The sequence below is a fragment of the Saccoglossus kowalevskii genome, chromosome 21 (assembly GCF_978046115.1).
Source record: "Saccoglossus kowalevskii chromosome 21, keSacKowa6.1, whole genome shotgun sequence".
Taxonomy (NCBI): Eukaryota; Metazoa; Hemichordata; class Enteropneusta; family Harrimaniidae; genus Saccoglossus; species Saccoglossus kowalevskii.
Window position 1 is genome coordinate 24,294,214 of NC_140661.1, and position 27,828 is coordinate 24,322,041.

At 36.0% G+C, this 27,828-nt stretch overlaps 3 protein-coding genes across 3 annotated transcripts in view; 2 read left to right on the forward strand and 1 right to left on the reverse strand.

Annotated features, from left to right (window-relative positions):
• LOC100376822 (atrial natriuretic peptide receptor 1-like) overlaps positions 1 to 1,776 on the forward strand; it is a 61,464-nt gene extending 59,688 nt beyond the window's left edge. The window contains exons 19-21 of the mRNA XM_085495094.1: positions 169 to 267; positions 665 to 756; positions 1,219 to 1,776. Coding sequence (XP_085351220.1) covers positions 169 to 267; positions 665 to 756; positions 1,219 to 1,332 — 305 coding nt within the window. The 3' untranslated portion in view covers positions 1,333 to 1,776. The remainder of the gene's footprint in view (positions 1 to 168; positions 268 to 664; positions 757 to 1,218) is intronic.
• Positions 1,777 to 3,624: 1,848 nt separating this feature from the next.
• Positions 3,625 to 8,776, forward strand: LOC144352827 (uncharacterized). The gene is made up of 5 exons (XM_078009710.1): positions 3,625 to 3,720; positions 4,095 to 4,153; positions 6,031 to 6,165; positions 6,455 to 6,517; positions 8,501 to 8,776. The coding sequence occupies exons 1-5, from the start codon at positions 3,681 to 3,683 to the stop codon at positions 8,558 to 8,560; spliced, it is 357 nt and encodes a 118-aa protein (XP_077865836.1). The 5' UTR covers positions 3,625 to 3,680; the 3' UTR covers positions 8,561 to 8,776.
• A 1,881-nt stretch (positions 8,777 to 10,657) lies between these two features.
• LOC100376672 (atrial natriuretic peptide receptor 1-like) overlaps positions 10,658 to 27,828 on the reverse strand; it is a 45,710-nt gene continuing 28,539 nt past the window's right edge. The window contains exons 8-21 of the mRNA XM_085495095.1: positions 27,368 to 27,436; positions 25,504 to 25,584; positions 22,290 to 22,397; positions 21,450 to 21,521; positions 19,949 to 20,141; positions 19,597 to 19,749; positions 19,116 to 19,290; positions 17,927 to 18,073; positions 16,975 to 17,098; positions 13,262 to 13,330; positions 12,854 to 13,028; positions 12,069 to 12,167; positions 11,656 to 11,747; positions 10,658 to 11,203 (exon numbers count right to left, since the gene is read on the reverse strand). Of these exons, the coding sequence (XP_085351221.1) occupies positions 11,087 to 11,203; positions 11,656 to 11,747; positions 12,069 to 12,167; positions 12,854 to 13,028; positions 13,262 to 13,330; positions 16,975 to 17,098; positions 17,927 to 18,073; positions 19,116 to 19,290; positions 19,597 to 19,749; positions 19,949 to 20,141; positions 21,450 to 21,521; positions 22,290 to 22,397; positions 25,504 to 25,584; positions 27,368 to 27,436 (1,674 nt within the window). The 3' untranslated portion in view covers positions 10,658 to 11,086. The remainder of the gene's footprint in view (positions 11,204 to 11,655; positions 11,748 to 12,068; positions 12,168 to 12,853; positions 13,029 to 13,261; positions 13,331 to 16,974; positions 17,099 to 17,926; positions 18,074 to 19,115; positions 19,291 to 19,596; positions 19,750 to 19,948; positions 20,142 to 21,449; positions 21,522 to 22,289; positions 22,398 to 25,503; positions 25,585 to 27,367; positions 27,437 to 27,828) is intronic.

A 27,828-nucleotide genomic window follows, 5' to 3' on the forward strand; every position in this document is an offset into this window, starting at 1 on the left:
CTGTTTACGTGTGTATGTATATTATACCTGTTATATCCGTGTGCGTTCTTGTCATACCGCGGACCACAGTCCCGTGATAGAGGAATTGTGCGCGGACGTAATTTTGGTACAGTGTATAATTGAATGAAAAATAATAGTAGCACTGAAAACGGTGCAATATATTTTTAGGTCCCGTATGTGCAGGTGTGGTTGGTCTTAAAATGCCACGGTATTGCTTGTTTGGCGACACGGTTAACACCGCTTCCAGGATGGAATCGAACGGCGAGCGTGAGTAAACATTCTATTTAAAGATACTGATTTATGAATTGATTGATGATGAAATAGTAAGACTAGGTACTGTCATTGTTTTTCATCCGGGCGACAAAATATGGTCAAATATTGCTAAGAAATGAGGCATTAACTGTGCTAGGGTGGCTGTGCTAGAATCTGGATGTGATATTGTTGAGATTGAAATACTAGTAATTCGAAAATAGTCTACTTGAGGGGAAACACTTCCACCCTTTTTTCTGGGAAAAACAACAACGGTGAACGAGAACGAAAAATTAACAAAATATCAAATCGTTCGAAAATGAAATCTCTCGTTCACATGCCTTGTAACACGTACTTGATAAGAATTATTATTATTATTATTATTATTATTCAACATGTTCTTCTGCCATTTCAGCACGCAAAATACATATCAGCGTTACCACAGCAACGCTTCTCAGTAAATTCCAAGAATTTGAATTAACGCTCAGAGGTGAAGTCAAAGTAAAGGCAAGTATCATTTTGTTTATAATCTGGTAGAGTTTTAACGTATTACGTCACGGTGTTATCTGGACCACTTGTGACGAGCACGACAAATGTACAAGTACATTATTTGCACGTGGCGCTTTAAAGCACGGTCAATTTGTTACAAGTAACAAAATAATAATATTTTAAAACGCGGTCGTCTATTAGTGATTTTTTCCTCGTCAATGACCGGGTTTTTATGATAAATATTTAGCTCAAGATGTCATATGGTTATTATGACGCATATTCAAATATATGGTACACAATTTATTTTTCAAATAGCATCACAACGAACAAATATTTTTGTTTATAATTATTGTATTATTGAAAGCTATATGCTAGTTGGTTCTTTGCCTAGCTTTTGAGGGCGCACTAGGAAAATGGTACATCGTATAACGTATGTAAAAACATGAAAGGACACTTAACTGTTTATATTTATGTCAACAGGGCAAAGGTTCCATGACAACATACTGGCTAATATCTTATAAAGATCCCAACAGAGGAATTAGTAGCGTCAGAAGTAACGTAATATTGAACAATCTGAACTCATCGTGTTGTTAATGACTGTATCGATTCACCCATTGAGTTGGGTAATCAAACCCGGAATTGTATCGGAATGTCACACGTGACCAGGGATTTGCCTCGACGTTTATATTACCCACAATGCCTGCACGATAACGACGTGACGTCATGGAAAGAGTTTATAGTACGGGACCAAACATATCTCGTTCCCAGCGCCAGTGTTGCAAAATACTGTGACTGCATGAAAACACCACTGGTCATTTTGCGTGTAAATACATATATTATTCCTGAAGACATGTGTTGAAACGTGCAAATAGTCATAATGTACATACTTCATTGCAACACTCAATCGAGTATGTGTGTCACCATAATCTACGCATTTTCATAACGCCTTATTTGTTCTTGTGAACATAATATGTCATTCATCCAAATATATTGTATATTGTTTGGTCTTGAAATAAATGACTCTTGATATTACACTAAGGAACGAGATTGAACACTTAACACACCACCACAACGAACACCTTCATTTTACCTGTACTGTAAATTCTATGTCCAGGAGAAGATTTGTCAAGAACTGTCACGTCACAATTCTCGAATAAGACACATTCTAGGCATTGTGTCTATTTATATATACGACCCATCCTCCACGAGACATGTATATAATTATATTGTCTACACTACCACCAACATATTAAATAGAACCCCATATTATTATTATTCCATACAAGGGTACTAAACACATAATATCAAATATAAGTGGTTGCTTTCAAAATAAAAATAAAAGAATATTATTTTGTTAATATTTTTGGCACTAATAAACTACATTCAACAGATTCACTCAAGGAACAACGTTGCTACGGAAAAGGTAGAGATGACAATATTCGAATTCGCACTCCTTAAATGGACAATTTCCAGAAATACAAAACAATTACTTGTATAACCACCATTCACTGGACATGATAGTACGGTACAATCACAGCGAAACAAGAATGTATAGATACAAATGTATTTCATAATGAGTTAGTGTATCAGGTGTACCCAGCCGCCCGTGTTCCAATTACGTTAGCGGCTTTTCTTGAAGCCTGCTCTGGTTTTTAATACTAGTACCCCAAGCTTACTAGTAGGAGACGCTCACCAGCCTCTAAATATGGTGCGAGTTATTGAAAGGCTAGACGTTGACCTTCAGCGAAACCTTGGATGGATGGAAGCAAGCTGAAATACAACTTTCTACATTTTTCTTGTTTTTGTATAGGATACTGCAAACGCCATTTGTATCAAAGCGGTGTGAATAACATGAAGGAACACGCTACGCACATCACTGCGTTTTGTGGACTGCTCGAGACAAAAGCATAGCTAAAATGTAGAATATATACCAGTAGTATATTGGTGTTATTGACGTTAAAAGTTCAATACACTATTGTACATTCCTGCATGGTTGTATACATCGTCATTGGGTCATACCATTGGGTGAGAGGGAAGGTTGGCCCGTGGTGACGTGTTGAATTCATTATTACATGCCATATTCAAATCAGAATGACGTCAATCTAAACTGTCTTACTGTCTGTTAACTATATTTTGTTTGATGTTAATTTGACCCGGGTGACGTCATTCTGAGGTCATTTCAACGGATGTTTAATGTTAGAAATATGCAGGTTATACATTTTAAACAAAATAAGGGTCAGATTACATACAGTGTCAATTTTTTTTGCTCGGTCTCAGTTCGTGCTATAATTATTGAAAACCTGGATCGATAGAAAATATCGTTAATGTAAGAAGATTTATTAGGGTTACTTCTGAATCCGTGATTAAAATTACTACAATTTGTCTAATTTATCATACTATATTACATTTTTCCTATTTCTCGAGAATGTTGAATAATATTTCAAATTAAGGGTTGTCCATTTGAAAATCAGATAGAAGGCATAGTTGTTTAAATAGTTTTTAGTAACAATGACAGACAAAGCTTATAATAAAATTTGAGCAAAACAGATATTTACTCGTACATCATTCTTACAATAAAATTTAAGCGTAGAACAAAAACCGTGATAGTTTATACCATTATATCTCATGTTTTTCTGGTATACTATTTATGTTTTATTTCATGACGTCATATCCGCTACGATGTGTGTAAACAATAATTGGGGTTTGTGTCACATTCTACAACTTTGGATTACAATCAAAACATACATGGCACCTAAAACACAATATATGCATTATCGTATGTCAGCAATATTATCAAAAGGTCATATTAACTTTATAATATTATGTAAACTACGCCCACCTTTGGTCTTTATATTGACTGAGTGTCGCTGTTTTGCGAGTAGAGGACCCACACCAGTCATCGACGAGCCAACTGACGGTCAGCTCACTAACATCTTACCACCATGGCGTACAGTATCTTGGTTATGCTGCTAATTATTGAAGGTGACTAAGTTGATTATGTCTTACTTGCATCCATTATCTCTTCACAACGATTTATTGAGAAGGTCGGTCGTCTCTAAGCGTTTTCTGTTAGTTAAAATACGAGTTTGCACTGTATCAAACTGGTAGTCATTGCACATGCAATGTTCTGTTCGATCTAGCCTGTCATTTGTAGCTGCTTACTGAAGCAGAACGGCCACAGCGTGTTTTCGCTTTTTCGTGTAATATGAGTTGGACAATATGGCGTGTTTGATGATGTTATCGGACATACGCTAATGTCGCTTTATGTGCTTGTTCAACACGTACGAATTATCTGGGTTTTGCCAATGTTACCACCGTTACGATCATTACTAATGTAGTTTGCATTCAGTGAGCAGTGCTGCTGTCATCGTTCATAGAGTCTGAAGCGAATGAGAATGACATTTCTCCACACACGGTGAGTAATAACCAGCACATGTTTTTTTTTTTTAGAAAGCACCAGTCTGTATCAAATATGCTAATTATAAATTACCATTAATCAATGTCTCACCGTGACCACACAATGCCAGACCTCATCGATGGCAACTCTCGCAAATACATTTTATTGTTTTTCAGTAGGCAGCCATTTTCTCTTGTAAGCGTGCTTTTTTCTTCTCGCTCTAAATCTAGTTTCAATTTCCTTTTAAAACTACGAAGATTATGAGTTAATCTATCACGTACAAAACAATATAGAAAAAAAACAGCTAAGGTTTCTGTAATTACTTCCTCTTATGGCAAGGAATATTTGCGTACTCTGTAATAGTTTTTATTCGTGTGATTCTGTAATTTTAATAAATAAAAAAAATACGTAATGAATTAATATTTGCATAATCTTTGATGAATGGTATCAGAACTTAGTAAAATGGTGTGCGGCCAGCCATATTTAATTTGATCAAATGTTGATAAAAGTCAATATACATGGTTGGGTTCGAATGTTAGTCTACTTTTGAGCAAGGGTCATCATTATTTTGTTCCGACTGACTTGAAACCTTTTGGCCCTTTCCCTGTTTATAAAGTCTCATTCCTTAAAAACAAACATTGCCGTATGACACAGAGACAGCATTAGCAATCTTCATTTTGTTTCTGGTGTACTTACACTTTTGTAAAGCTAGCTTGGTGTCTGTACAATTTTCCTCTATTCATTTTCAGATGTTAATCATATAAGTCGATACAGTTATGTGACATTTATATATATTGTTCGCACTGTCGGAAGTTAAAGATTAACGTCCATAGCTTCACACGTGTAAATAATTGGATAACACATAAGCACCTCATGGTGACTACTAATACCGTAATTTCAAAATTCATATGGAATTAAGATTCAGTTATGCCATATTTTGCATGTACTATGAATTTTTAACAATCTCAGTGTAAACATCAGTCATCTGTTTGTTCTTGACAATCTGTGTACTGTGTGTAATGTTATTGTTAGGAGCAGCAGAGTTCAAGTAACATGTACAACCCTGTTGTTCATAGTTGAAAGCTTCACTAGGAATATGTTGAATTACTATCATGAACTTTTACGCAATCAATGAATACAATTTGTCATTATATATCGCCCTCTATCGACGAAACACTCAGATGACGTACGGTAAAACAGTATCTGTATCGCTTTGGTCTGTATTCGTACACAAATTAAAATATACTTTACAGAAATGTCTAATAATACAAAACCATGCATATTTGTTATTTCAACTACATTACTTTTACCCGATTACGCCATTAATACGTCACGAACGCATATTCTAGCTAGAGGCCGCCACTTATAAGAAAAGGGGTATTAGCATGTGCATATATTGCGTCGTTGTATATTGAAGCGGGGGAGTCGTCACTTGCGCATGTATCAGATGGCCATAGCGTGTCATCGTTTTTAGCGCGTGTTATCGTCGCTTGGGACTCAATTCCCGCGCGTGCGCAGGTGACGACCATTCCACTTTAAAATGCGTTACACTCACTCAAAATCATGCATATTTGTTATTTCAACTACATTACTTTACCCGATTACGCCATTAATACGTCACGAACGCATATTCTAGCTAGAGGCCGCCACTTATAAGAAAAGGGGTATTAGCATGTGTATATATTGCGTCGTTGTATATTGAAGCGGGGGAGTCGTCACTTGCGCTTGCATCAGATGGCCATAGCGTGTCATCGTTTTTAGCGCGTGTTGTTATCGTCGCTTGGGACTCAATTCCCGCGCGTGCGCAGGTGACGACCATTCCGCTTTAAAATGCGTTGCACTCACAATTAAGGAATTCTGTAAGACGAACCCACTGAAGTATGTCTTTTCCACAGGCTGACTGTGGCACTGACGATGCCACATATCCTAACGAATGTTTGCTATGCCAGGCAGCTGATAGAAAGAAGTGTAAGGGTGAACAAGACTTGCTTATAAAACACGGTGGTTGGTGTGATGCCGCAATAATATATGTAAGTATAATTTAGAGGTATTTGTCCGAGAAAATAAGGGGGGGTAAAACGCATCGTATCGCAACTGCTACATTAAAAAAATAGATTTGTCTCCAAATGAAATAAACAATTATGAAATATTTATTTTTTATACTTTAACTAAAGGTCATAATATAGAAATGATACGTGTAAGAATATAATGAACTATCTCTAATAAAAATCATTGCTGATTTTTCACGTGAAAACAACTGTTTACCAGATTAGATAAAACGACGTGCCGACCAATGACGCATGCGTATTGCTCCCACAGATTGATTCCCCGGATCATGAAAACGGAAGTGGTTCGTTGAATGATATTGTTTACCCCGGACGAGTAAGTGCACTTTCTTTTATACAATTAACGGCATTCAGCAGAAGCCAGACTAGACTGTGACTAAATTGTGAATAATTCGGGTTAGGTCCAAATCTTAAATTAATATGAATCAGCATCATTGAATTTCAGGCAGTCGTACATGAGGGTTGCTAGTATTTCTCACCATTTTATACATTCCCAGAATGTCACATAAAAGACGTTACTTAAACGTAAACAGTCTTACTTGAATAGTCAGTCGGTGGATTGAAATCTCCAAAATAAAAATTAGTACTTTATACTTTATGTGTCATTCACAATATGCAGATTTAATAAAAAAATAAATAATTATAATAGTAATAATAATAATAATAAGGTTTTAAGGTTTGGTCTAGAAATTTGCTCCGCTAAAAGGGACTAGGCTAGTTTCTGATTGGGTTAAATGTCAGTCAGAAAGGGCAGTGAGTACACCGATGTATTCTAACTGCCTTCAGGCAGGAAAACTGAAACGTTTGCATAAACGTGAATGTTTGGAATGGTTGTCAAAAATATAGGAGTGTCAATGTAACTGGAAATTATTCGAAAAGTGTGCGGCTTATTTTGCTGGTTTTTCGTGGTTATGTCTTTCTATTTTGTATTTTTTTCTCAGTCTAAATCATTTAAATATTGAATCAATCATTCGCATATGTTTTTTATTTTTATTTGGAATTATTTATTTCCATATCAACATAATAACATATTTTTAGAATGTAATTGATTTTTTTGTTCTTGTCTTAGCACTATATATTTAGGGAATATTTTATTTTTCTGATTTGAATTTTTCGTCAAAACAATAGTTAGTGTTTCCCATAATGAAGTTTTTATGACAATGTTGATTCTATCTTGTAATTCTAGATTTTGTACGTATTGTGAGTGGATATTGTTTTTTTTTTTATTTATGGTTGCCACTTTCCACTGTCTAACAAGTGCAATAAGTTGAAATATGGCTGTTTCAATCTGGAATAAAGGATGGTGATAATAAAAACTCTTGGTGTTTTAAATACAGTGAAATGTAATTGTTAGTATTGTGGTTAATACATAATCTGTAGAGCTTTTCCCAAATGATTGATTCGCTTAAATGAGTAAATGACAGGCTAATAGTTGAGAAGAAAAATATTTTATTTTTGCGTGTCAATCATTTTGTCAACGGAAAGGTGAAAAGTGGAATCGTAATTATTTCATTTACCTATTCTCGAAGCAGAATTAAATTATCCATTCATTTGCTATACAGGGGCGAATACAGGATATTTTATGGGGGGAGAGTCTAAACTTTGATATCGCCAGACTAAGTTAATGATTTTTTATTGTATACAAAGAACAAATTGAATAAATTTTTCAACGGGGGGGGGGGTCTGGACCCAAAGAACCCCTCCCCGCCTTCTTAGATCCGCCACTGCTATATGACGTCGTAATCCAAACACTTAAAGATTTATATATAGGGCTATCCTGAGACACAAATAGGCAATATTGGGAGCATTTCAAGACGTTAGATTTTAAGGCATAAACGGCTGATCATTATGTTCAGTTTTGGAGATGAGTACATAGTCGGCTCCAATAACTTATAGATACATCTGAGGTTAAACTGTATGTGTTGGCAACCTACCCGAACATTCGCATTTACTCAAACTACTGTGTACATGCCTGATATCAAAACTAGGCGTCATTGATATTCTCTGGGTATCGCAAAAAAAATTTTCCACAAAACTGTTGATTTTATTACTCGGAAGATAGTAAGAGAGTATACCTTACGTTATGTAATCTTAAATAACTCAAAATAAATAAAAATTAAACATTCCATTTGTGATCGTTATTGCATGATTAATAATTACATAATTTCTTTTCCACTTTTTATAAAAAAGAGCATATCAAAATTAATTGGAATGCCTTACTCTTGTTTGGATATGTAATATGAATAGTATTACGTATTTTGAAATTCATGTCTTTAATGTTTTCATTGTTTTTTCACAGCCTCAGTGGTGCTTGAACAAAATAAACAATGTTGACACAAATCAGAATGTCATAGAATGACCCCACCACCATGTACTAGAGGAACGATATCACCAGGAACATCCTCTAAAGCATCATCATGTTGTTCACCGTTCCACTGAATTTCGGTATACTGTAAATATGGCTAGGAATAGTTTGCATACAGAGAAAAAATATTTAAAACAGCCCGAGTTACTGTATTGTCTAGTATTTGTCAACAATAAAATCTGTATTCCGAATTAGTCTTACTTAACTAAATTAATTTCTGATTTACTCATCACGCAATATATAAGTTTGGATCAACCCTAGGCCTGTTTATGAATAATTTTTAGCAGTTCGCTTCCATGTTGAGTATGTTAATTTGTTGGATCCAGTGGAAATTTGAACGAAGTATTTCGCCTAGTTAACAGAGAATTCGTTCAAAGAAGTGTGTGCCACTACACAACGTGCATTAAATCGCGGTGACATGCGCAGTTGAATGATATCGGATCAGATATTCAACCAAACAAATCAAAGTGCGTTTGATTTTGACTACTGCCCACTCATTACGTCCACTTTCCAAACACAAATAAGGAATGATGGGAAAGCATGGAACAATATTTGATGGCAAAATCAAGTCTCGTGGCTCTGCACTGTCTACGAAATCTTGGCGGCCATTTGGTCTATTACTAGAATATAATTAAGACCACTTGTTTCCTGATTCTGAATTACAATAAGATATCATACGGAAAGGCAACTTTTCATACTAGCGTCAAGTCATTGACACAACGTATTTTACTACACTTTACTACATCGGTATGTGCCAATTGAGCTCAATACAAGAACAGGTTATATGAAGAATGCAAGCCGATATATTTATACATAATCTGTGCCGAGTAACTCTAACAGTTGGTGGCAATTATGAAAGGTATACTAATATATTGTTCTAGTCTATGTTTTATTTACATAGAACATTTGCTTTCATTACGTATCCCTTCAAGACAGTTGACAAGTTTTACTGCCCAACACAATCTTGACGTGTATACACATATCAGAATATATATATCTATCAATAATACATATACCGTGCCAACGTTTTCCCACATCAATATACTATTATGGTCTATTTTAATTTTAACCTTCCCAAATAAACAAAATTCTAAAATTTAAAAACATAAGAGGTAGTCACTAAACCATGTACTTTCACACTCAAGCAAGAGAATAGACATGTTGGTGAACTAGCCTTACACTGTGAGTGTTTTATTGTTTACAATCTGTAAAATACCAGTTTTTTCGCAAATAAAAAAATGAAAAAAAAAATGCAAACCTCACTTCTTTATATTTTTGAGTGGGCCAGCGATTTTTCCACATACAAAAATACACATAATATTTCTATTTAAGAAGCATAACATTACAACGACTAGATTTGGTGTCACAGTTTGCTCCCAATTCATACTGGAATATTGCCAGCAATAATTAATAAAGCTTGTTCAGAAAACCATTTATTCCCGACATCATATTCAATGGCTAGTTCTCAGGATCTACAACAGTAAATAAATAAACAGAAATCATTTTGATGACATGTTTTTTTAGACGACACTGCCATATCGCACAGATATCCAACACCGTCATATCGAATTTGGATTTGGACCATACCATTTCAAGCTGCAGGGTGTCTAAACAATGACTCAACAAACAATAAACACATCTTCCACCCACCACACAAATTTTAGCCACAATTGAACAACCAAGAAAGCAACAAATATCAGGCTGCATCTTGAAAACAACGAGATACCGCATTACAACCAGTCATTACAAACATGAAATCCTCCACCCCTCCCAGTACACCCTACAGCATTAATGGTTCCTATACTCATTTGCATATATGTACAACAAGCTTAGCCAATAGATGCACCTGACTCATCAAACTTTTGACCAACCACTCATTCTAAATATTGTTGAGTGAGGGCGCTATTTACTAATTAGAGGAATCTTTTAAACGAATTAAACAGATTTAATATTACAAGCAGTGAGTATCTAGTTATGCTTTAATTAATGAAGGTATACAATTCACCCACCTGTATAATATATATATATAGTGCAGGTAAAATGAGGGTATTCGTTGTGGTGATGTGTTAAGTGTTCAATCTCGTTCCTTAGTGTAATATCAAGACTCATTTATTTCAAAACCAACAATATACAATATATTTGGATGAATGGCATATTATGTTCACAAGAACAAATAAGGCGTTATGAAAATGCGTAGTTTATGGTGACACACGTACTCGATTGAGTGTCGCAATGAAGTATGTACATTATGACTATTTGCAATTTTCAACACGTTGTCTTCAGGAATAATATATGTATTTACACGCAAAATAACCAGTGGTGTTTTCACAGGGTCACAGTATTTTGCAACAAGGGCGCTGGAAACCAGATATGTTTGGTCCCGTCCCTTAAATGTTGTCCATGTCGTTATCTTTCAGGCATTGTGGGTAATATAAACGTCGAGACAAATCCCTGGTCACGTGTGACATTCCGATACAATTCCGGGTTTGATTGCCCAACTTAATGGGTGAATCGATACAGTCATTTACAACACGATGAGTTCAGATTGTTCAATATTACGTTACTTCTGACGCTACTAATTCCTCTGTCAGGATCTTTATAAGATATTAGCCAGTATGTTGTCATGGAACCTTTGCCCTGTTGACATAAATATAAACAATTAAGTGTCCTTTCATGTTTTTACATACGTTAATACGATGTACTATTTTCCTAGTGCGCCCTCAATTGCTAGGCAAAGAACCAACTAGCATATATCTTTCAATAATTATAAACAAAAATATTTGTTTGTGATCCTATTTGAAAAATAAATTGTGTACAATATATTTGAATATGCGTCATAATAACCATATGACATCTTGAGCTAAACATTTATCATAAAAACTCGGTCATTGACGAGGAAAAGATCACTAATAGACGACCACGTTTTAAAATATTATTATTTTGTTACTTGTAACAAATTGACCGTGCTTTAAAGCGCTACGTGCAAATAATGTACTTGTACATTTGTTGTGCTCGTCACAAGTGGTCCAGATAACACCGTGACGTAATGCGTTAAAACTCTACCAGATTATAAACAAAATGATACTTGCCTTTACTTTGACTTCACCTCTGAGCGTTAATTCAAATTCTTGGAATTTACTGAGAAGCGTTGCTGTGGTAACGCTAATATGTATTTTGCGTGCTGAAATAGCAGAAGAAAATGTTGAATAATAATAATAATAATAATAATAAAAACAATTCTTATCAAGTACGTGTTACAAGGCATGTGAACGAGATATTTGTTTATTCAGACTCACGTCTCCGCAATATCACATTCAGATCCTAGCACAGCCACCCTAGCATTGTTGATGCCCTATTTTCCTTAGCAATATTGTACCACATTTAGTCGCCCGGATGAGAAACAATGACAGTACCCAGTCTTACTATTTCATCATCAATCAATTTACTATTCAGCATCTTTAAATAGCATATATCAGTATCTTTAAATAGAAGGTTTACTCACGCTCGCCATTCGATTCCATCCTGGATGCGGTGTTAACCGTGTCGCCAAACAAGCAATACCGTGGCATTTTAAGACCAACCACACCTGCACATACGGGACCTAAAAATATATATATTGCACCGTTTTCAGTGCTACTGTTATTTTTCCATTCAAAGTAACAGAATATACATGCACACGTAAACAGCCCCTAGACCGATGTATGAGTGTAGTTCACGGCTTTTCACTTGTTTATGTATTTTTTGGCAGCGACAACAACCTTAAACAAGCTTTCGTGATAAAAATAAAGAGTTTACTTCAGATTGACATGTATATTCGCTCGTAAAGTATGGAAAGTTCGAAAATATTTTTAATGATTGATAAGAAACCATGACACTCCATGAATACATAAGTCACAATTTAGTCCGAACTGCCTTCCTTGCACGATATGACATAGTTGGCGTAGTATATATCTGTGTTAATAAGAATTAAAAATTTAACACGTAAAAACACGTAAAACTGATACACACCCATATGTCACCATGACAACTCACTTCCAAAGTTATATGTACTTTATATAACTCAGAGTAGAGAATACATTAATGTGTATTGTTGAAACCTTACTGTTTAAATTTGAATAATATTCTTGTGTTTGTCATTTGTTAGTTCATTGTTTTATCAAATCGTATGTATTCAGAAGCATAATATAATAAATCCGGTGAACTGTTGATCGATGTATGTCCCGAACATTCATTCTTTCATAGTTCAATCAACATCTAATTTATAAGCGAGTATTATCAATAACAAACCTGAATGAACACCTATTCGCAATTTCAACTGTTCTGTTGGCATGTGTCTGATTTTAAATGTATTAACTGCTTCGAGCAAGGTCAGTGACATCTTGGCTATTTCGCAAACATGGTGGTCGCCATTCCTAACAGGTAACCCTGACACCACCATATACGCGTCTCCTATCGTCTCAACCTAAGAGCAGAATTTTAAAAAAATCTTAGTTTCGTAACAAATAATAATGATGTATTTAAGTTCTTAACTTATAATAAACGGTGCAGCTATACAAATAAATCCTGTTTAGTAAATACGTTCAAAATACACCTCTAACTTCATTATTGCGAACGCATTAATTATATCACCTTGTAAAACCCAAACTAACAATACATACATCAAATCCCGTGAATAACTGAATGGTAAGATCTCACCTTGTAAACGTCATAGTTATCGATAATTGCATCGAAGCACGTATATAGATCATTCAAAAGGTCCACTATCTGTAAAAGAATCAGAAAACAAGAATAGTTTATAATAAAAAACTCTGTGTCTTGATGAAATCAAGCTGCTTTGTGGAGGAGGTTGTTGTATGACGTGTCCTAATACAATGTATTGAGTTATTTACCGACTACATTTGTTTGTGTCGTGGATGTGAGTTTGCGAATTAGTAACAATCCTTTTTTATTGTTTCTTCAATTAAATTAATCTTTCTTCATTGTCAAAGAAGGGAGATATGGACAGCATATGAAAATTTGTGCTTACAACTGGTTTTTAATCCGTGTCGAAAACGTGCACAGAATGGTCGTTTTGTGCACGTTTTCGACACGGCTTATCAGCTACCTCAAGTGCCAAATCCATGAAATAAACAACCAATGTCAATAGAGTAGCCTAGGTGTTAAAAATGGATTAAGTACTGGCAAACCAACTTCTGCATAGGTATTTTTCTAAACGCTTGCTTTTTAGTCATCATTTTTGAACTCAGAAGCCCGCAAAACCTAATATTACATGTGAGAACGAAACAAATCCGTCGAGATTTCACGTTTTCCCGTAAAAGGGATGCTGGCTGTTCCCTCTCTGGACTCCCTCCCCGCGTATACTAGTACTGGTACTACCATGGATTAGTACCTTCCATGGTACTACCAACTCTAACCATGTCCCCATTTGGTGACGCATGTCAAGCTATAAATTAGCATCAATACTCATTTCGCCCAATATTTCGCTTTTATAACATTTTATAACATATCACTTAATTTCCGACCGGAAAAACGACCATGTTTTTATCCCTTTTTTTCTCACTAGCTCATTAAAAACACTGACCGCTTGTTCAAACACTGAACACTGGCACATGAGTTGTCGAAATGGTTGTTTTAGTGCTAAAGTTTGAGGATTCAATGAGTATTAACCATTATTTAATTTCGAACGACACTTCCAAACCATCATACTTTGTTTCGTTCGCGAACGTACAGCGGGACTGTGTTCCGTTTGAATCCAGGGCTGCTATATCGTTTCAACAACATGATTATCGAGACAATAACGTGATACAGGCAATGCTAACTCCTTGGGGCAGAGAGAGACATCGCGAATGATGAGAGTCGCCTACGGTATTCCATGGGTATTCTAAATGGCCGTTGCTGATCACGAGTTCCCGTGTGTAGATGATTTGCTCGATGTTGTTTTTTTTCGGATTTTGATGGCGGTGGAAATGATAGTGAAGAAGATCCAAACGCAGTAGACACAGCAATTCATGTTAACAACTGTGTGTGTGTGTGATTCAGAGCACGGACATCAACATCGAAAATAGCGAAGATTTGCGTTTTCGTGATCGACACGTAAAAGAAACCCTTTGAAACGCTAGCAAAAAACAGAAAATAGTGAAAATAAAATAATAAAGACAATCGTGCCTCATTTATTCACAAGTATTCGAGTTATTTTGTTGAAATTATTAATAAAAACAGGGTATAACGTAGGTAGACGTGCATTCAGGCTGAAAGACTGGACGTGTAGTCAAGATGGCGACAGACGTGAAAACGGAATGAAAGTCTATTAAAATTATGCGAGACAGACAACAACAAAAAACAAGTGTAGTCAGTGAAAATAAAAAAAATTGACGATTCATGCATCATGAAAACAATAATATTCGTGTATTTTGTCGAATACGGGGTACAAACTTAGACATGCATTACGTTTGAAAGAGTGTGAATAAGTAGTCAAGATGACGACAGACATGAAAACGGACGGATTGAAAGTTAATTTCAAAATAAGTGCAAGACAGACAACAACAAAAAACGAGCACAGTCGGTGGAAAATAACATAATAAGAAGATTCATGCATCATGAAAACTAAAATATTCGAGTATTTTGTCGAAAACGGCGTACAACCTTAGACATGAATTCCGGTTGAAAGAGTGTGAGCTATAGTCAAGATGGTGACAGACGAGAGAACATACGGATTCAAAGTCTGTTTGAAAAAAAAATGCGTGGCAGAGAAAAATAAAAAAACGAGCATAGTCGGTAAACAATAACATAATAAGATTCATGCACCATGAAAACAAAAATATTCAAATATTTTGTCGAAAGCGGGGTACAGACTGAATATAACATGTACGGAAACATTACTGCCGTCTGAAACTAACTTTTAATTTTATTTAATTAAACAGGAACATATATATTAAAAGTCACATTTGTTAACTAGTGAACCACGTTCACGAGAACATTTGATAGCTATTGTGTGTTCGGAAGATGCGTATTGCGGAAAGATACTTGTAGTTCGATACGAAAGTAGTGACATCGCATCGAAGTAAATATGACGTCATTGTTTACTTGCTCATCATAATATTCCAGCCCAGCTTACGTTGGGCATACGGCGTTTGACATTGGTGTTACTATACTACTATACTGTCTACGGTTAAACATGGCCCAAATTGATAGGGAGTAAAACACGGAAGTGGAAGAGCTGTCCATGCATTGACCAATCACACAAGAGCTCACAAACACCAACGAAATATTTGTTGTTGTACTTAACAAAGGGGTTTGGCACTAAAACCAATGGAACGTTTATAGGCTTAACGTTGGATTTAGATCGTGTTATAATCCAAATCCCCTACTAAGACTTGTAAGCACCAATTTTCATATGAGAAGTAATAAATCCAAATGTGATAATAATCCGCACACGAACCGATGGGATTTGGACTCGAAGCTAGGTTTATTCACTTCGTATAAGTCATTTATGTCTATAAATTTGGAATGTATATTGTTAAGTCGTATTGAATTGTGAATTAAATCACAATCATCTGAAACGTTAATACACAGTGCATATAAAACTGTGATACATAATGTCCAACCACATACAAGTCGATTGTGCTCCCCTTCAAGCCCCCGAAACCATTCACAGTGGAGACGCTGGTCCATTGTTTTTGGTCACGTTCACTGAAAGAATGTTGTAACTAGAGGTGGTTCGTTCATCACAGGCCTTGTGTAGGTATGGTACATTTATTCTTGCCGTCTACCCTCACACTAATGAACAACTATATGCGTCATCGGCATTATTCGACATCCCCAAATATATTACCCATAATGCATAGCGACGTACAAGCGCAACAACTTCGATGCTATTTCGTATATACGAGAAAAACAAATACCAGGCGCAAATTGGTAAATATGACAATACAAACAAAATCGATGTAACTATTTTATTACTCGTGATAATTACTCATTCAAAGACTCGGCTTTACAGCGAGTTACTGTCACCAAAGATCTTGGTATCTACGTAACAAAAAACCTAGCTTTTTAGGCGCACTGATAACTACAGGATTTTCAACATTGCACTTTCATTTGACAAGAGGATAGTCTTATTATTTTACACGGTTATTGATTTGTCATATGATGACAGTTCTATCAGGAAGTCTGAATTGTTAACTTATTTTAACTCGAGTGTATTATAGCGTTCTAATAATGTTGTAGCCATGTGTTCTTTTATGGTGTATATTTTAAGTACTTCACAGCTGTTTTCCTGTTTATCTTGCTGTGAAATAAAATTGAATTAAATAAATAGGTTTTGAATTGAATGTATCAGTTGCCGTAATTAGGTCTTTGTTCACGAAGACGCACGAGGCTTGGATGGTAATAATTACTTCTATAAATATTACCTGTATGGGGGTACTGCATGCCGATAATGCAGTAAAACCTACAATGTCACTAAAATATATCGTTACTTCATCAAACCACTCTGCTTGCACATTCATGCCTTGTTTTAGCTGACTGGAGACAGATCTGTCATGGAGATAAAAACAACGCACACGTTACTATCGTAAGTATGAATGCATATGTGTTCAATATCAGTACAGCTGCAGTCAACGAAACGAGAAAGTTATGGAAAGGATGTGTACTACAGCTGTATTAGTAACTACTGCCGGATTGTTTGACAACTTGTTACATGTTTAATTATTCAATGAAGACACATTGTCTCTTGTTCATTAAACCGTGAATCTGTCTTTAGGTAGCGAGAAGGGAATTTTTTTTTCTAGATTTTTCAAAAATTGATAAAACGGTTACTTTACACCGTGATAAATCATCCAATTTTTTCAAAAGATCAACATTTTGGAAACACGCTGCTCCAATTAGTATCTTAAATGCTAACACAAATAACTGCAACTGTAGTTTTGTGGATATTTGCATAATGTTTATCTGTTGTTGACGATTGTAACATAACGGGTGCTTGCTGTCGCAAACAGTGCGTGTTTATCTTACGTCCACTGTCAACATTATATTATTGTCAGTCAAGCCTTAGTCGGAAAAACATAACTTTGCGCAACTCTCTGTTAAATTGTTTTATTTATTCATTTTACTAACGCAATGAAATAAAGACCAGTATTCAAAGTATCTCTAATGATAATAATCTACACATCCATCGGCATGCAGTTAAATGGGCAACAACAACTAAGGTAACAGTAGTATGTACAAGAACAAAGTGACCGACAGTCATTCGCACTGCATCGAAATAGAATAACTTACAGACATATATGTTGTGTGCACACACGATGTTTTCGAGTGGAATATTTTTTCTTACTTTTACAGAAAAAAACATAACAACAAATCTACCTTGGTAAAAGTCTGTCTAACAAATCTTCAGCTCGTTTCTTCTCCTCTAAATACTGTGATGTTCTCTCTTCCACCAAACCTTCTAGATTGTTAGCGTATTGTTCCATACGGGCTAGTAAATTGTCCAGTATATTGTCACCTTTTTTACTACAAGTAACACGGTATATCGGGAATTATATACGTCATTATGTTCTAGATAAAAACACTCCAAGCAGTCGTTATAAATGAACATCATAGAGTTCCCGAAGGAATACCCTGATGCAATATCACATGCATTAATGTACACAAACACACGTCCTCTGCGCAAAATCGCAATCGCCGATCGACTAGTTCATTACTCATCCGCGGTAGATGGATACATGCAAGGTTTCAGAATACACTTTACGCATTTACTGGGTTGCTAAGTTACACGAATACTATTGAGTAAATTAGTAAACAGCACGTTAGCAAATATAGCTATTGTGAAGCCACAATATTTCCCGATAAAAATGTTGATCCTACATTTTGTATATTTATCTAAATTTCCTTGTTATTATGTAAATATGATTTAATTATCTATTTCCCGCAGATCATAATTATTATATAGTCACTGGCTACGCCGTCTGAACGATATATGCAATAATTAAACCGGTGATTAGTAGTCGAACATCACTTCCGCTGATAGAAACATTTTTTGATCCATGCTATCTTTCCCTAGACCATCACTGGATTAGAAATACATGCGTTTTAAAACACTAGTTTCGCATGCTATATTTAGCCATGCCACATTACGTCATATACGTGTGATTATAAGAATGAACCACTTGTCATGATTTGACGGTTACACTGTAACTAGGCAAAGATGACATCACTAGATAACCTCAAATAAATTAGCAATTCGCCGATCGTTTTATTATCTTAAGATATTTTTTTTGAGTGCACAGACTCAGGCAATATTACCCGACTTTACCGCTCAATACAATATGGGAAAGTCAGTTGTGCCATGTAATATATACGTTGATAATTTTGCACAACGAACACACAGAAGCAAACAAATCTTACAAGAACAAAAGTGGGAAAAAGTAATACAAAATAAATATGATTGACGAGATCGGAAAAAAATCGTCCAGCGACAAACAAATATATGTCACATGATCAGCAATACGCGCCAATCAAATGTGTCAACATCGATAACATATGAGAGACTTACGTTGCGGGGTTGAGTTTTCGTACTATGCCTTTAATATGCGATATATCTGGTCTTTCACTTGGGTCCTCTGCCCAGCACCGTGTCATCAGTCCCTCGAGTTCTTTCGGACAGTCGAGCCCCCCTACTAACGGTCGAAATGGAGGAGAATGCACAGATCTCACGTTCTCAATCATTTCTGTAATAAGAGGTATTGCACATGTGTTATTGTACTGACATGCACGCCTTGTTTATTTCATCCTGGCATGAGTGAAGACATTACCTTCTGTTTTGCCTTTCAACCATAATGAAGTTGTAGACATTCAATGTCGCATACGAAGTCTTTTTCTGACACAACTAAACGCTGTTAACATTATAGAAACAACACATACAAAGCAATACGACAGTCAATACAACGATGACGTCAGTTTGAATAGCCTTGTAGGTTGTTCTTATCGCAACCGCGCACTAATTCATCAGAACAGTGTTAGCAAAACCGACTCACCTGCTGGCGTTAGGTTGTATTCATCCGTGTAGAAGGGTCCACAACGTATTGCAATCTCTTGCATAATGATAGAAAATGCGTAAATATCGGCCTTCTGATTTCCGCTTGAAAGGACGCTTCCTCTTAAAATCTCCGGGGCCTTCCAAAGCATACCTGTTTTAATGAAACAAACAAGTTGTCGCTATGTACCACGTTTTTAAAATGACCATAGCGCCCTCAACGCCAAATTATTCCTCACATTTTGTTTTCATGTTTTCTCTTTTAAAAAAAACAACCAGCCCAATAATATTAGAAATGACATATGAGCGATACTAATAGCTAAACAAAAAATACCACGTTGTGGAACACTTACTTTTAAATACCTTTTCTTCGTCCGCTATGTTATCAAAGACACCGCCTGTATCTGTGTAGGTGGGAACAGGTGGGCGTAGCTCACTGAGACCAAAGTCCGTGAGCTTAAGGACAAATCGGCTGTCAACGACACAATTAGACGATTTCAGGTTACCATGACAACGAAGAAAACTGTTTTGAAGATATTCTAATCCCTGGAAATTAAATAGAAAATAGCACGTGCTGATATACTCGATTTTCTTGAAACTGGTTGAATTTAAAGCAATAATTGTACATTACACGTACTTGATTGGATTGCCTGGAGCGTAATCAACTTAATGAAGCATTACGTAACTCGGGGAATTGGGTCGATTATTTGGCTGTATTCACGCGGAGACACTAAAGACTATATCTGCTAATACAGTATTCAGTATCTTTAAAAGAACTCATTTTTGTTTCACGGTTTTAATCACGTTACCAGTTCTTTTATAATCGTTCTATTATCCAGGTTGTGCAGGATTCACTTGCCATATAACGAAAACTAATTCATATCTTTAAAATCGGCAAACCAGTATCCAAGTGTTCACCTAATAAGTTGCTCAGTGAAATCGTAAAATATTTGCACTGTCATTGTGACCCCAGTTAAAACCTGGCAAGCCACATCGTACTATACAATCACTACGTCCCATATCACTTTGTATGACATGTGCACACTATTTCTTATTCAGAATAACATTTTGTAAATATGTAACATACACTTCAAAATAATTAATAAACATTGGGTATTTTGCATTGTGATACAAGGGGTGTCTTCACGAATATTTGACAGCGTATTTTAAAAATCTGACACTATTACGCACTAACGTGTTTAATTTAAATTACGTAAAACATTTAAAAAATAACAGAAACTTAGGTTTGAATTATTTTTTATTATTAAATAAGGAGTGTATGTGTAATTAAAAGCATACTCCCGGGCAGCTGATTGGTAATTTATGCATTTTTAATCGTTATTAATCAGTTCCGTACGGAGTGATCGCGTGGTGCCATGTGACTGGGTGGTAAGAAATGACTTGGATGAAGCGACTGCGTGGTGCGAAGTTATTGTGTGGTGCGAAATGACTGTAGTGCGAAGTGACCATTTGGGTGAAGTAAGTGGGCGTGTGGTATGGGGATATTTGGAAAGAAGTGGCTTTGCTACGAAGTGAGTGTATTACGTCACTGTTACCTCCTGTCAGAATGGCGGTAGGAAATGCAGCAGCTGTTATATAATATTTTGTTTACAAATTATTGTTTTTCCAACTGTGTTTTGTTTTATATTCATACTTTTAGAGGGGAACTAATGGTAAGTATTGTTAATTGCGAATGGCTTCTTTTTTAGACAATAATTTAAAAAAAAACAATGATCATCAAATATGTGAAACCAAATGAAACATGTATGAACCGTCTTATTCCACGGCTTAGATCACGTGATTGACCATCTGATACGATTGAAATACCAATACTGATGATATTATGAAATTTACCTTGCACACGTCAAGCATAAGAGAATATCTGAACATCCAGTCCAATTTGATGACCTCGTTCTCGAGAATATCCTGAAATTGAAACACGATGTAGTTAAAACAACGATGTCACGGATGTGTGAAACGAGGCACGTGGTGATTGTCTAATCCAATCACACGAATATGAGCTGCTAGTCACGATCTCCCGTGAGGACGGAGCCTAATGACACATTCCCCGACATCAAGTCTCTCCAGCGATCACCATCAACATGATTACCCGCTACGATCCGCTATGAATCCCCCTGTAAAAATGGTCAATCAAATTAATTGCGCACTTCAAACGACAGAGTAATTATGGTCTTCATTGTGACCAGGACTGTTAATCAAATAGTAAATCTATAGATTTGCAATTCAATTTAAAACAAGAATAGACGGGTTTTTGAGGACAAGTATCGACTCTGGTCGTAATTATTAGGGGGAAATTCGCGACTTCGGTGGGCCACTGAAGTATGAGGGCCAAGGGCCTAAGAGTTTGGCTACAGAACGCCAGGGAATAATGTAATTCAGTTCTTTCTGATGCTATCCATGGGGAGTTTCATTTCTATATTATTTAGCGCCAAATTGCCACAAGTTATATTAATGAAAATAACAGGTTACTAGTTGTATGTGCCGGAAGATTTGAAACATATAGATGAAGTCGTTTCAAAAAGAAAAGTTTCTAACTCGTAGTCGCATATTCGGAAATTATAGCATTGCACATACAACCACCGCCAACCCGACCAGACCCTAAAAACGCCATTTCATGAAAATAAACTATAATTTACATTATACAATGACACTCTAACAGGGAGAAATGCTTACCTGTAGACTTCCTTTTTGGCAGTATTCGGTAATCATGCAACTTCTTTCAGTGTCATCGAAGCAAGCCCCAATAAACCTGGTAATATTTGCATGACTCAGGTCTCGCATCTATTGACAAATAAAAATAAAGGTAATCTATGATGAAGTGAGTTAAATGAGAAAACATCGGACTAAAATAGGCACATTTATTGCTGACATTTCGGATGAATTCTTACTCTCTCACTTGCACAATTCTTTCAAGATGAATAGTTCACATTATGGTTCTGAAATACATATAAATATTATACACTGTATAAAGAGCATTCGAAGTATATTTTAAGATGGAATTAGAGTATGGTTTGGATATTAATGAAATGAAATTATGAATGGGTATCTTACTATACCCATGTGGATGTATTCGATTACATCGACCTTACAAAAAATTAATCTAATTAGAATTACTTAATTATTAATTTTGTTACAGATTATGTTGGCTTAATATAGTAAAAGCCTCATTAAATGCTAAATCACGTTACATCAGTGCATGTGAATACGTATGGATACAATATCTATGACATTAACTGTGTTGGTAGAATAAATCTTTTACTCAAATTATGTTTTCCCTCTAGAACATTCCTTATAGCCCAATGCAGTGCCCGTACCCAGTGTAGTGTATGTTTCTTCTTGCTCCATGTATTCTAACTAATATACACACATATATATATTTAGTCATATATAGCATACATTCGAACATACATTCTTTTAGTAAACAGCAAGTAGATACATTCTAGTCGAAAATATGTTTTATCCACCTATTCAACTTATTTGTGTTATTACTGTTAGTTCATAAAACAGAACTTTCACGAAGAACACTTTGAGCTAATTTTAAAACTTTGTAGGGGTGTGTATACTATGAAGTTATTACGAGGACGTTTACGCGCGTAATTATTCTATATTTGGAATTCGCATTTCCGTATATGGTAGTATGAAAATAACCCGTAAAATACCGCAAAATTACGACACGCTGCAACTTATGGCGTTACGGTGACAGATGTATAGTAATACATGTTAGAGTGAATCTTAATCATACGTCAGCACATTTGAGACATATAACTGGTGACATGGGTTTATCTATTTGAGTACAAAGCATGTGACTACCGTGCCACTCTGAGCTAACATAAGCACAAAATATTCATGTCACGTGCACTTTGATTGTATTTAGAATACCGCTTGTGTCATGTTTGCTTTTGTAAGGAGAATTCGATAATTTGTTCATGGATTGTTCTTTATCCCGCTCTATTGTTTAACAGTATTGAAATTCAATTGAATGAACGTTCCTTTCCAATTTCAACGATTCATGAAAGCAATCATTTGATTGGAGTTCCATACAACGACATTCCACACAAACCTTCTTTCCTTGACCATTCATGTTATAGGGATGCCCAGTCAGACATGCATTCATGTCATATAACCAGTTTCTAAGTGACTTGTCATATCACATAATAGTTGCTGTATTGAAATCATATCGTACATGTACATAACATATTTAATCATTATATATGAACAAAATGGGACATTCGTCTACTACATGTTTGGCCTGTTGATACGACCCTGAAGTACTACATGCACGGAACAGCATGCACACTTTTCATGTGAAATATGAACAAAATGAAACCGCGCCAATTACGCAATGTGTGCTTTTCAATCGAATAATAAAGACAACCCTAATCTGCAATGTACTTAATCGTCATGCCATATTGCAAAATGTGCTATAATCAAAACACTGATAATGTTCAATCCTTTTATCTAAATTGATCATTAATTCTATTATTTGATTGTAGTTTAAAATAAAAATATTAATGTGAAAATATGGTGTTTACCCAACACCGTGCCGCTAAAGCGGGAGGGTCGTCACCTGCGCACGCGCGGGAATTGAGTCTCAAGCGATGAAAACAACACACGCTAAAAACGCAAAGGCTCATGGGTAGACACTCGTTTGTAAATAATGACACGCTATAGTCATCGGACGCATGCGCAGGTGACGACTCCCTCGCTTTAAACGTTTTATATTTTATATTATTTCGCAAAATGAATAGTTGCATTAACAGCAATAGTCAACACATATGTGGTCTTCTGCTCCAATTTAAATATGCGAATATCAACGCAAATTTACATTGCTATCTCGTGAAACAAAATCAGGGATGAAATGTACATAGCAACTTTGAATTACTTAACTTAGTTATGCATATAATCGCTAATAATCTAATACATGAGTGCTACACTTTTAATGTAATATTCTAAGGTTTCAGAAAATGTGGCAGGTCAAACTCAAGTTACTGAGTAAGTTAGGCATATAATAACTATTTTGATATGCTGTAATCAAATAAATGTCAAACGAGTTCAACTTAAAGCTGACTCCTGGTGAATCCTAGAGGAATATAAGATACTGGGAGTTATATACACCTTTCAAATATAACGAATAGATTATAGTCAAATTTATGTTTTTATATTTTTAACTTCTCATATCTTTACTACAGTGACTTGTTTCCAAAAACGCAAGTAAAACATGAACTTGATTTGGCAGTTAGTTACTGTAATTACTCATTTATTATATTTTTAAAATTTATCTTATGACTGGACGCCATGCCCTGACGTTTGCAGGGAATGGAAATTATTTAAAGGGCGGTGATCGTCGCGTCGCGTTCTGTTCAATATGGAACTCATAGTGACGTATACAACGCGTGTAAAATACATTGTTTGTTTACATGGATTTTGAACACGTGCTGCGCGACGACCACCGCCCTTTAACAAGTGGTGCAATGTGTCTTGTGTTCGTATTTTCAGAAGCAAAGCGATAGATAATACAGCATGGAAAACAACACATCACGAGATGGGTACACCGCCTCGCGGCCAAAGTGCTCGATGCTGTATTTATACGACACGACAAGCTGTCAAGGCGATTAGCAGAAACAAGTATCAGCGTGAATCGAGATCTGATAAAAACGCTCTTGCAATGCATAACAAGAATGTTTGAGTTCCGTGACCCGATTGTACGTATTTCTACGTAAGAGCTCTATATAGGGGCATAGGGTCATACAAATTCAATAATATCCAAAAAAAATTTCATAATTCATGCTTGAATGGAACTGTGTGTAATAATGCACGTACAATGCACTTTGTACTAATCTATGCTACAGTATCCTAGCTCGTCAGTCCGGTGATCAGATTGACTTACCTGTTTTAATTCCAACAGTAATGGCGGTGTTAGTGCGATCCGCTTTCCTGGACTGAAGAACTTTATAGCGTAAACATTACCCTGGGGAGAGAGGAATGGAATTAGGCTCATAACAATCAGTAATGAAAGTGCAATTCGAAGGTGATAACGTTGATCGAGGTAATATTCTGTCATTTCCCCCAGATTGATTCATTGTTAAGTGCCCGTAGCCTATTTTCTTCATAAAGTGATCGAGCGTCGTCAGTGTATCGCGATTTGGGGATACTGTAATCCTTGTGGCATTGCGATTCACTTTTTAGTTTCTTCTCAATTCGAACATGCATAATACAAATTAGGAATTATTCTACCGTGCTTCCTTCGCTACAAGTTACACCCCCTGAAACATGTTGGTCACTTGAGTGAACATAATCAAAGACGGTGCGACGGCGTACTGTCTGAGTGCATACCTTTCGGTATCCTCGTAATAACCTTATTAATATACAACTTTTCCTCCCAAGGATACATCATGGAAATGCCGAAATACAAAAAGTTTACTGAGAACAGATTGAGCGAACTTGTTTGTGTGGGGTCTGGTCAAACCCTGGGGCTGCCATGTTTGCTTTTTATTATTAGAGGACGCTTACGCGCGTAATCTTTCCATATTTAGAATTCGCATTATCTGATATGGTAGGATGAAAATACCCAGTCCAGTACCGCAAAATTACAGCACGCTGTAACTTATGGCGTTACGGTGATAGATGTATAATAATAAATATTTATCTTCGAATTTTAAATCCTCATATGACTATTCCCCTTAAAATCATTGTGCAAGACAATCTTACTTGATTAAGCCTTCTGCATGTTTGCAGAGGATAACTGTCTGTGCATTGCTACTCTATAAACACGCACATTGAGAATAAACTTGAACTGCCCTGCATCGCAAAGTGATTCACAATATATCGTTATCGCGTTGTTTGCTGAATACTCTGCTGACATACCAGTTAGGAGAAAAAGAGTCAGCAGGAAATGTTTTATTTCATCGCTAATTTATCCACGATTACTCGTTTGATTGCTTTCCCCAATTACTGTAGTCTAGACTGACATTTATTTTGTATTTAAGAGTATTTTGTGTTCGTTCGACATGCATGCAGCGTGCGTTCAAAACTTGGTATAAAATCAAATGATATATAGTTTACACACGTTGAATACACGTTGCGATGCGATTACTATGGCTCTTTAATGTGAATCAATGTAAATAATTCGAGCAAAATTGCTCTACATGCCTAACGACCATAGATGTTATAGAAATAGTTTGTAATTTTCTGTTGCATTAATCTTGATCTGAGTCGAAGGGTTTTTGTCAATGTGTGACGTGTTATAAACTATTTAAAGATTAATGTTTCAGAAATTACTAAGAGTAATAGCCACAAACCACGATACGTCGACACTTTAATAAGACTTTACTCTCGCACTGAGGTAAACGTCTCATTGTGTCTAACATCGATTAGCTTTGAACTGGTAGATCGGGAAATATAAAAAAAATCAATTGCAATCCGTTCTTATTCATGATTTACTTTTCATTACAGTGCACTATAATTGTTGTTCCTGGCGTGTGAGGCTGGAAGTGTTTCTTTTTGATGTCATTTACAACCAATGTTATATTCAACAAGAATGCAACCAAAAATAGAAACGTCAGCCTATTGCTTGTGGGGAAAATGCCATTATAATACATTTGATTGTGAGAAGAAATTATACAAGTCGCTTTCGGATCATGCACTCACACACACACTCAGAGAACATCTAAATGTGTACACTGTATGGAACGCCACTGGGTTATGGCGCATGTGCCAAGAAAAGTCAAAGGTTTGCAATTGGTAACACATACTTTGTAAGTGCATGTCTTTGTGAACACGTGGTCGTTATCTGTTGTTGATTTCAAGGATACAGCAGATGTCTGAAATGAGAAAAGAAGAAAAATATGTACGAGTGTCAGGACGAGAAGCCACTAAGGCATTCGTTATGGATAGGTCAACCATGAGTTGACTGATTCTCTTTGTGGATTACTGAAGAAGTAAATCAATAACACATATCAATACCAGGAAGGTCAATGCGTGGTTGGTAATGTTTGCATGAATCAATGTATATTTAGGTGAAAACGTTCATGATGCACTACATCGAGACTTGGCAAGATGACGTGAGTTATGTTAAAGTGAGGTATGGTAAGAGACGTGAGTTATGGTAAGGTGTATTAAGATGACCTTGGACACAGTAAAGTAATGAGAGGAATATATAGTAAAGAGTCACGGGTTATGATAAGGTAGCGTAAGGTATGACAAGGCGGCGTGG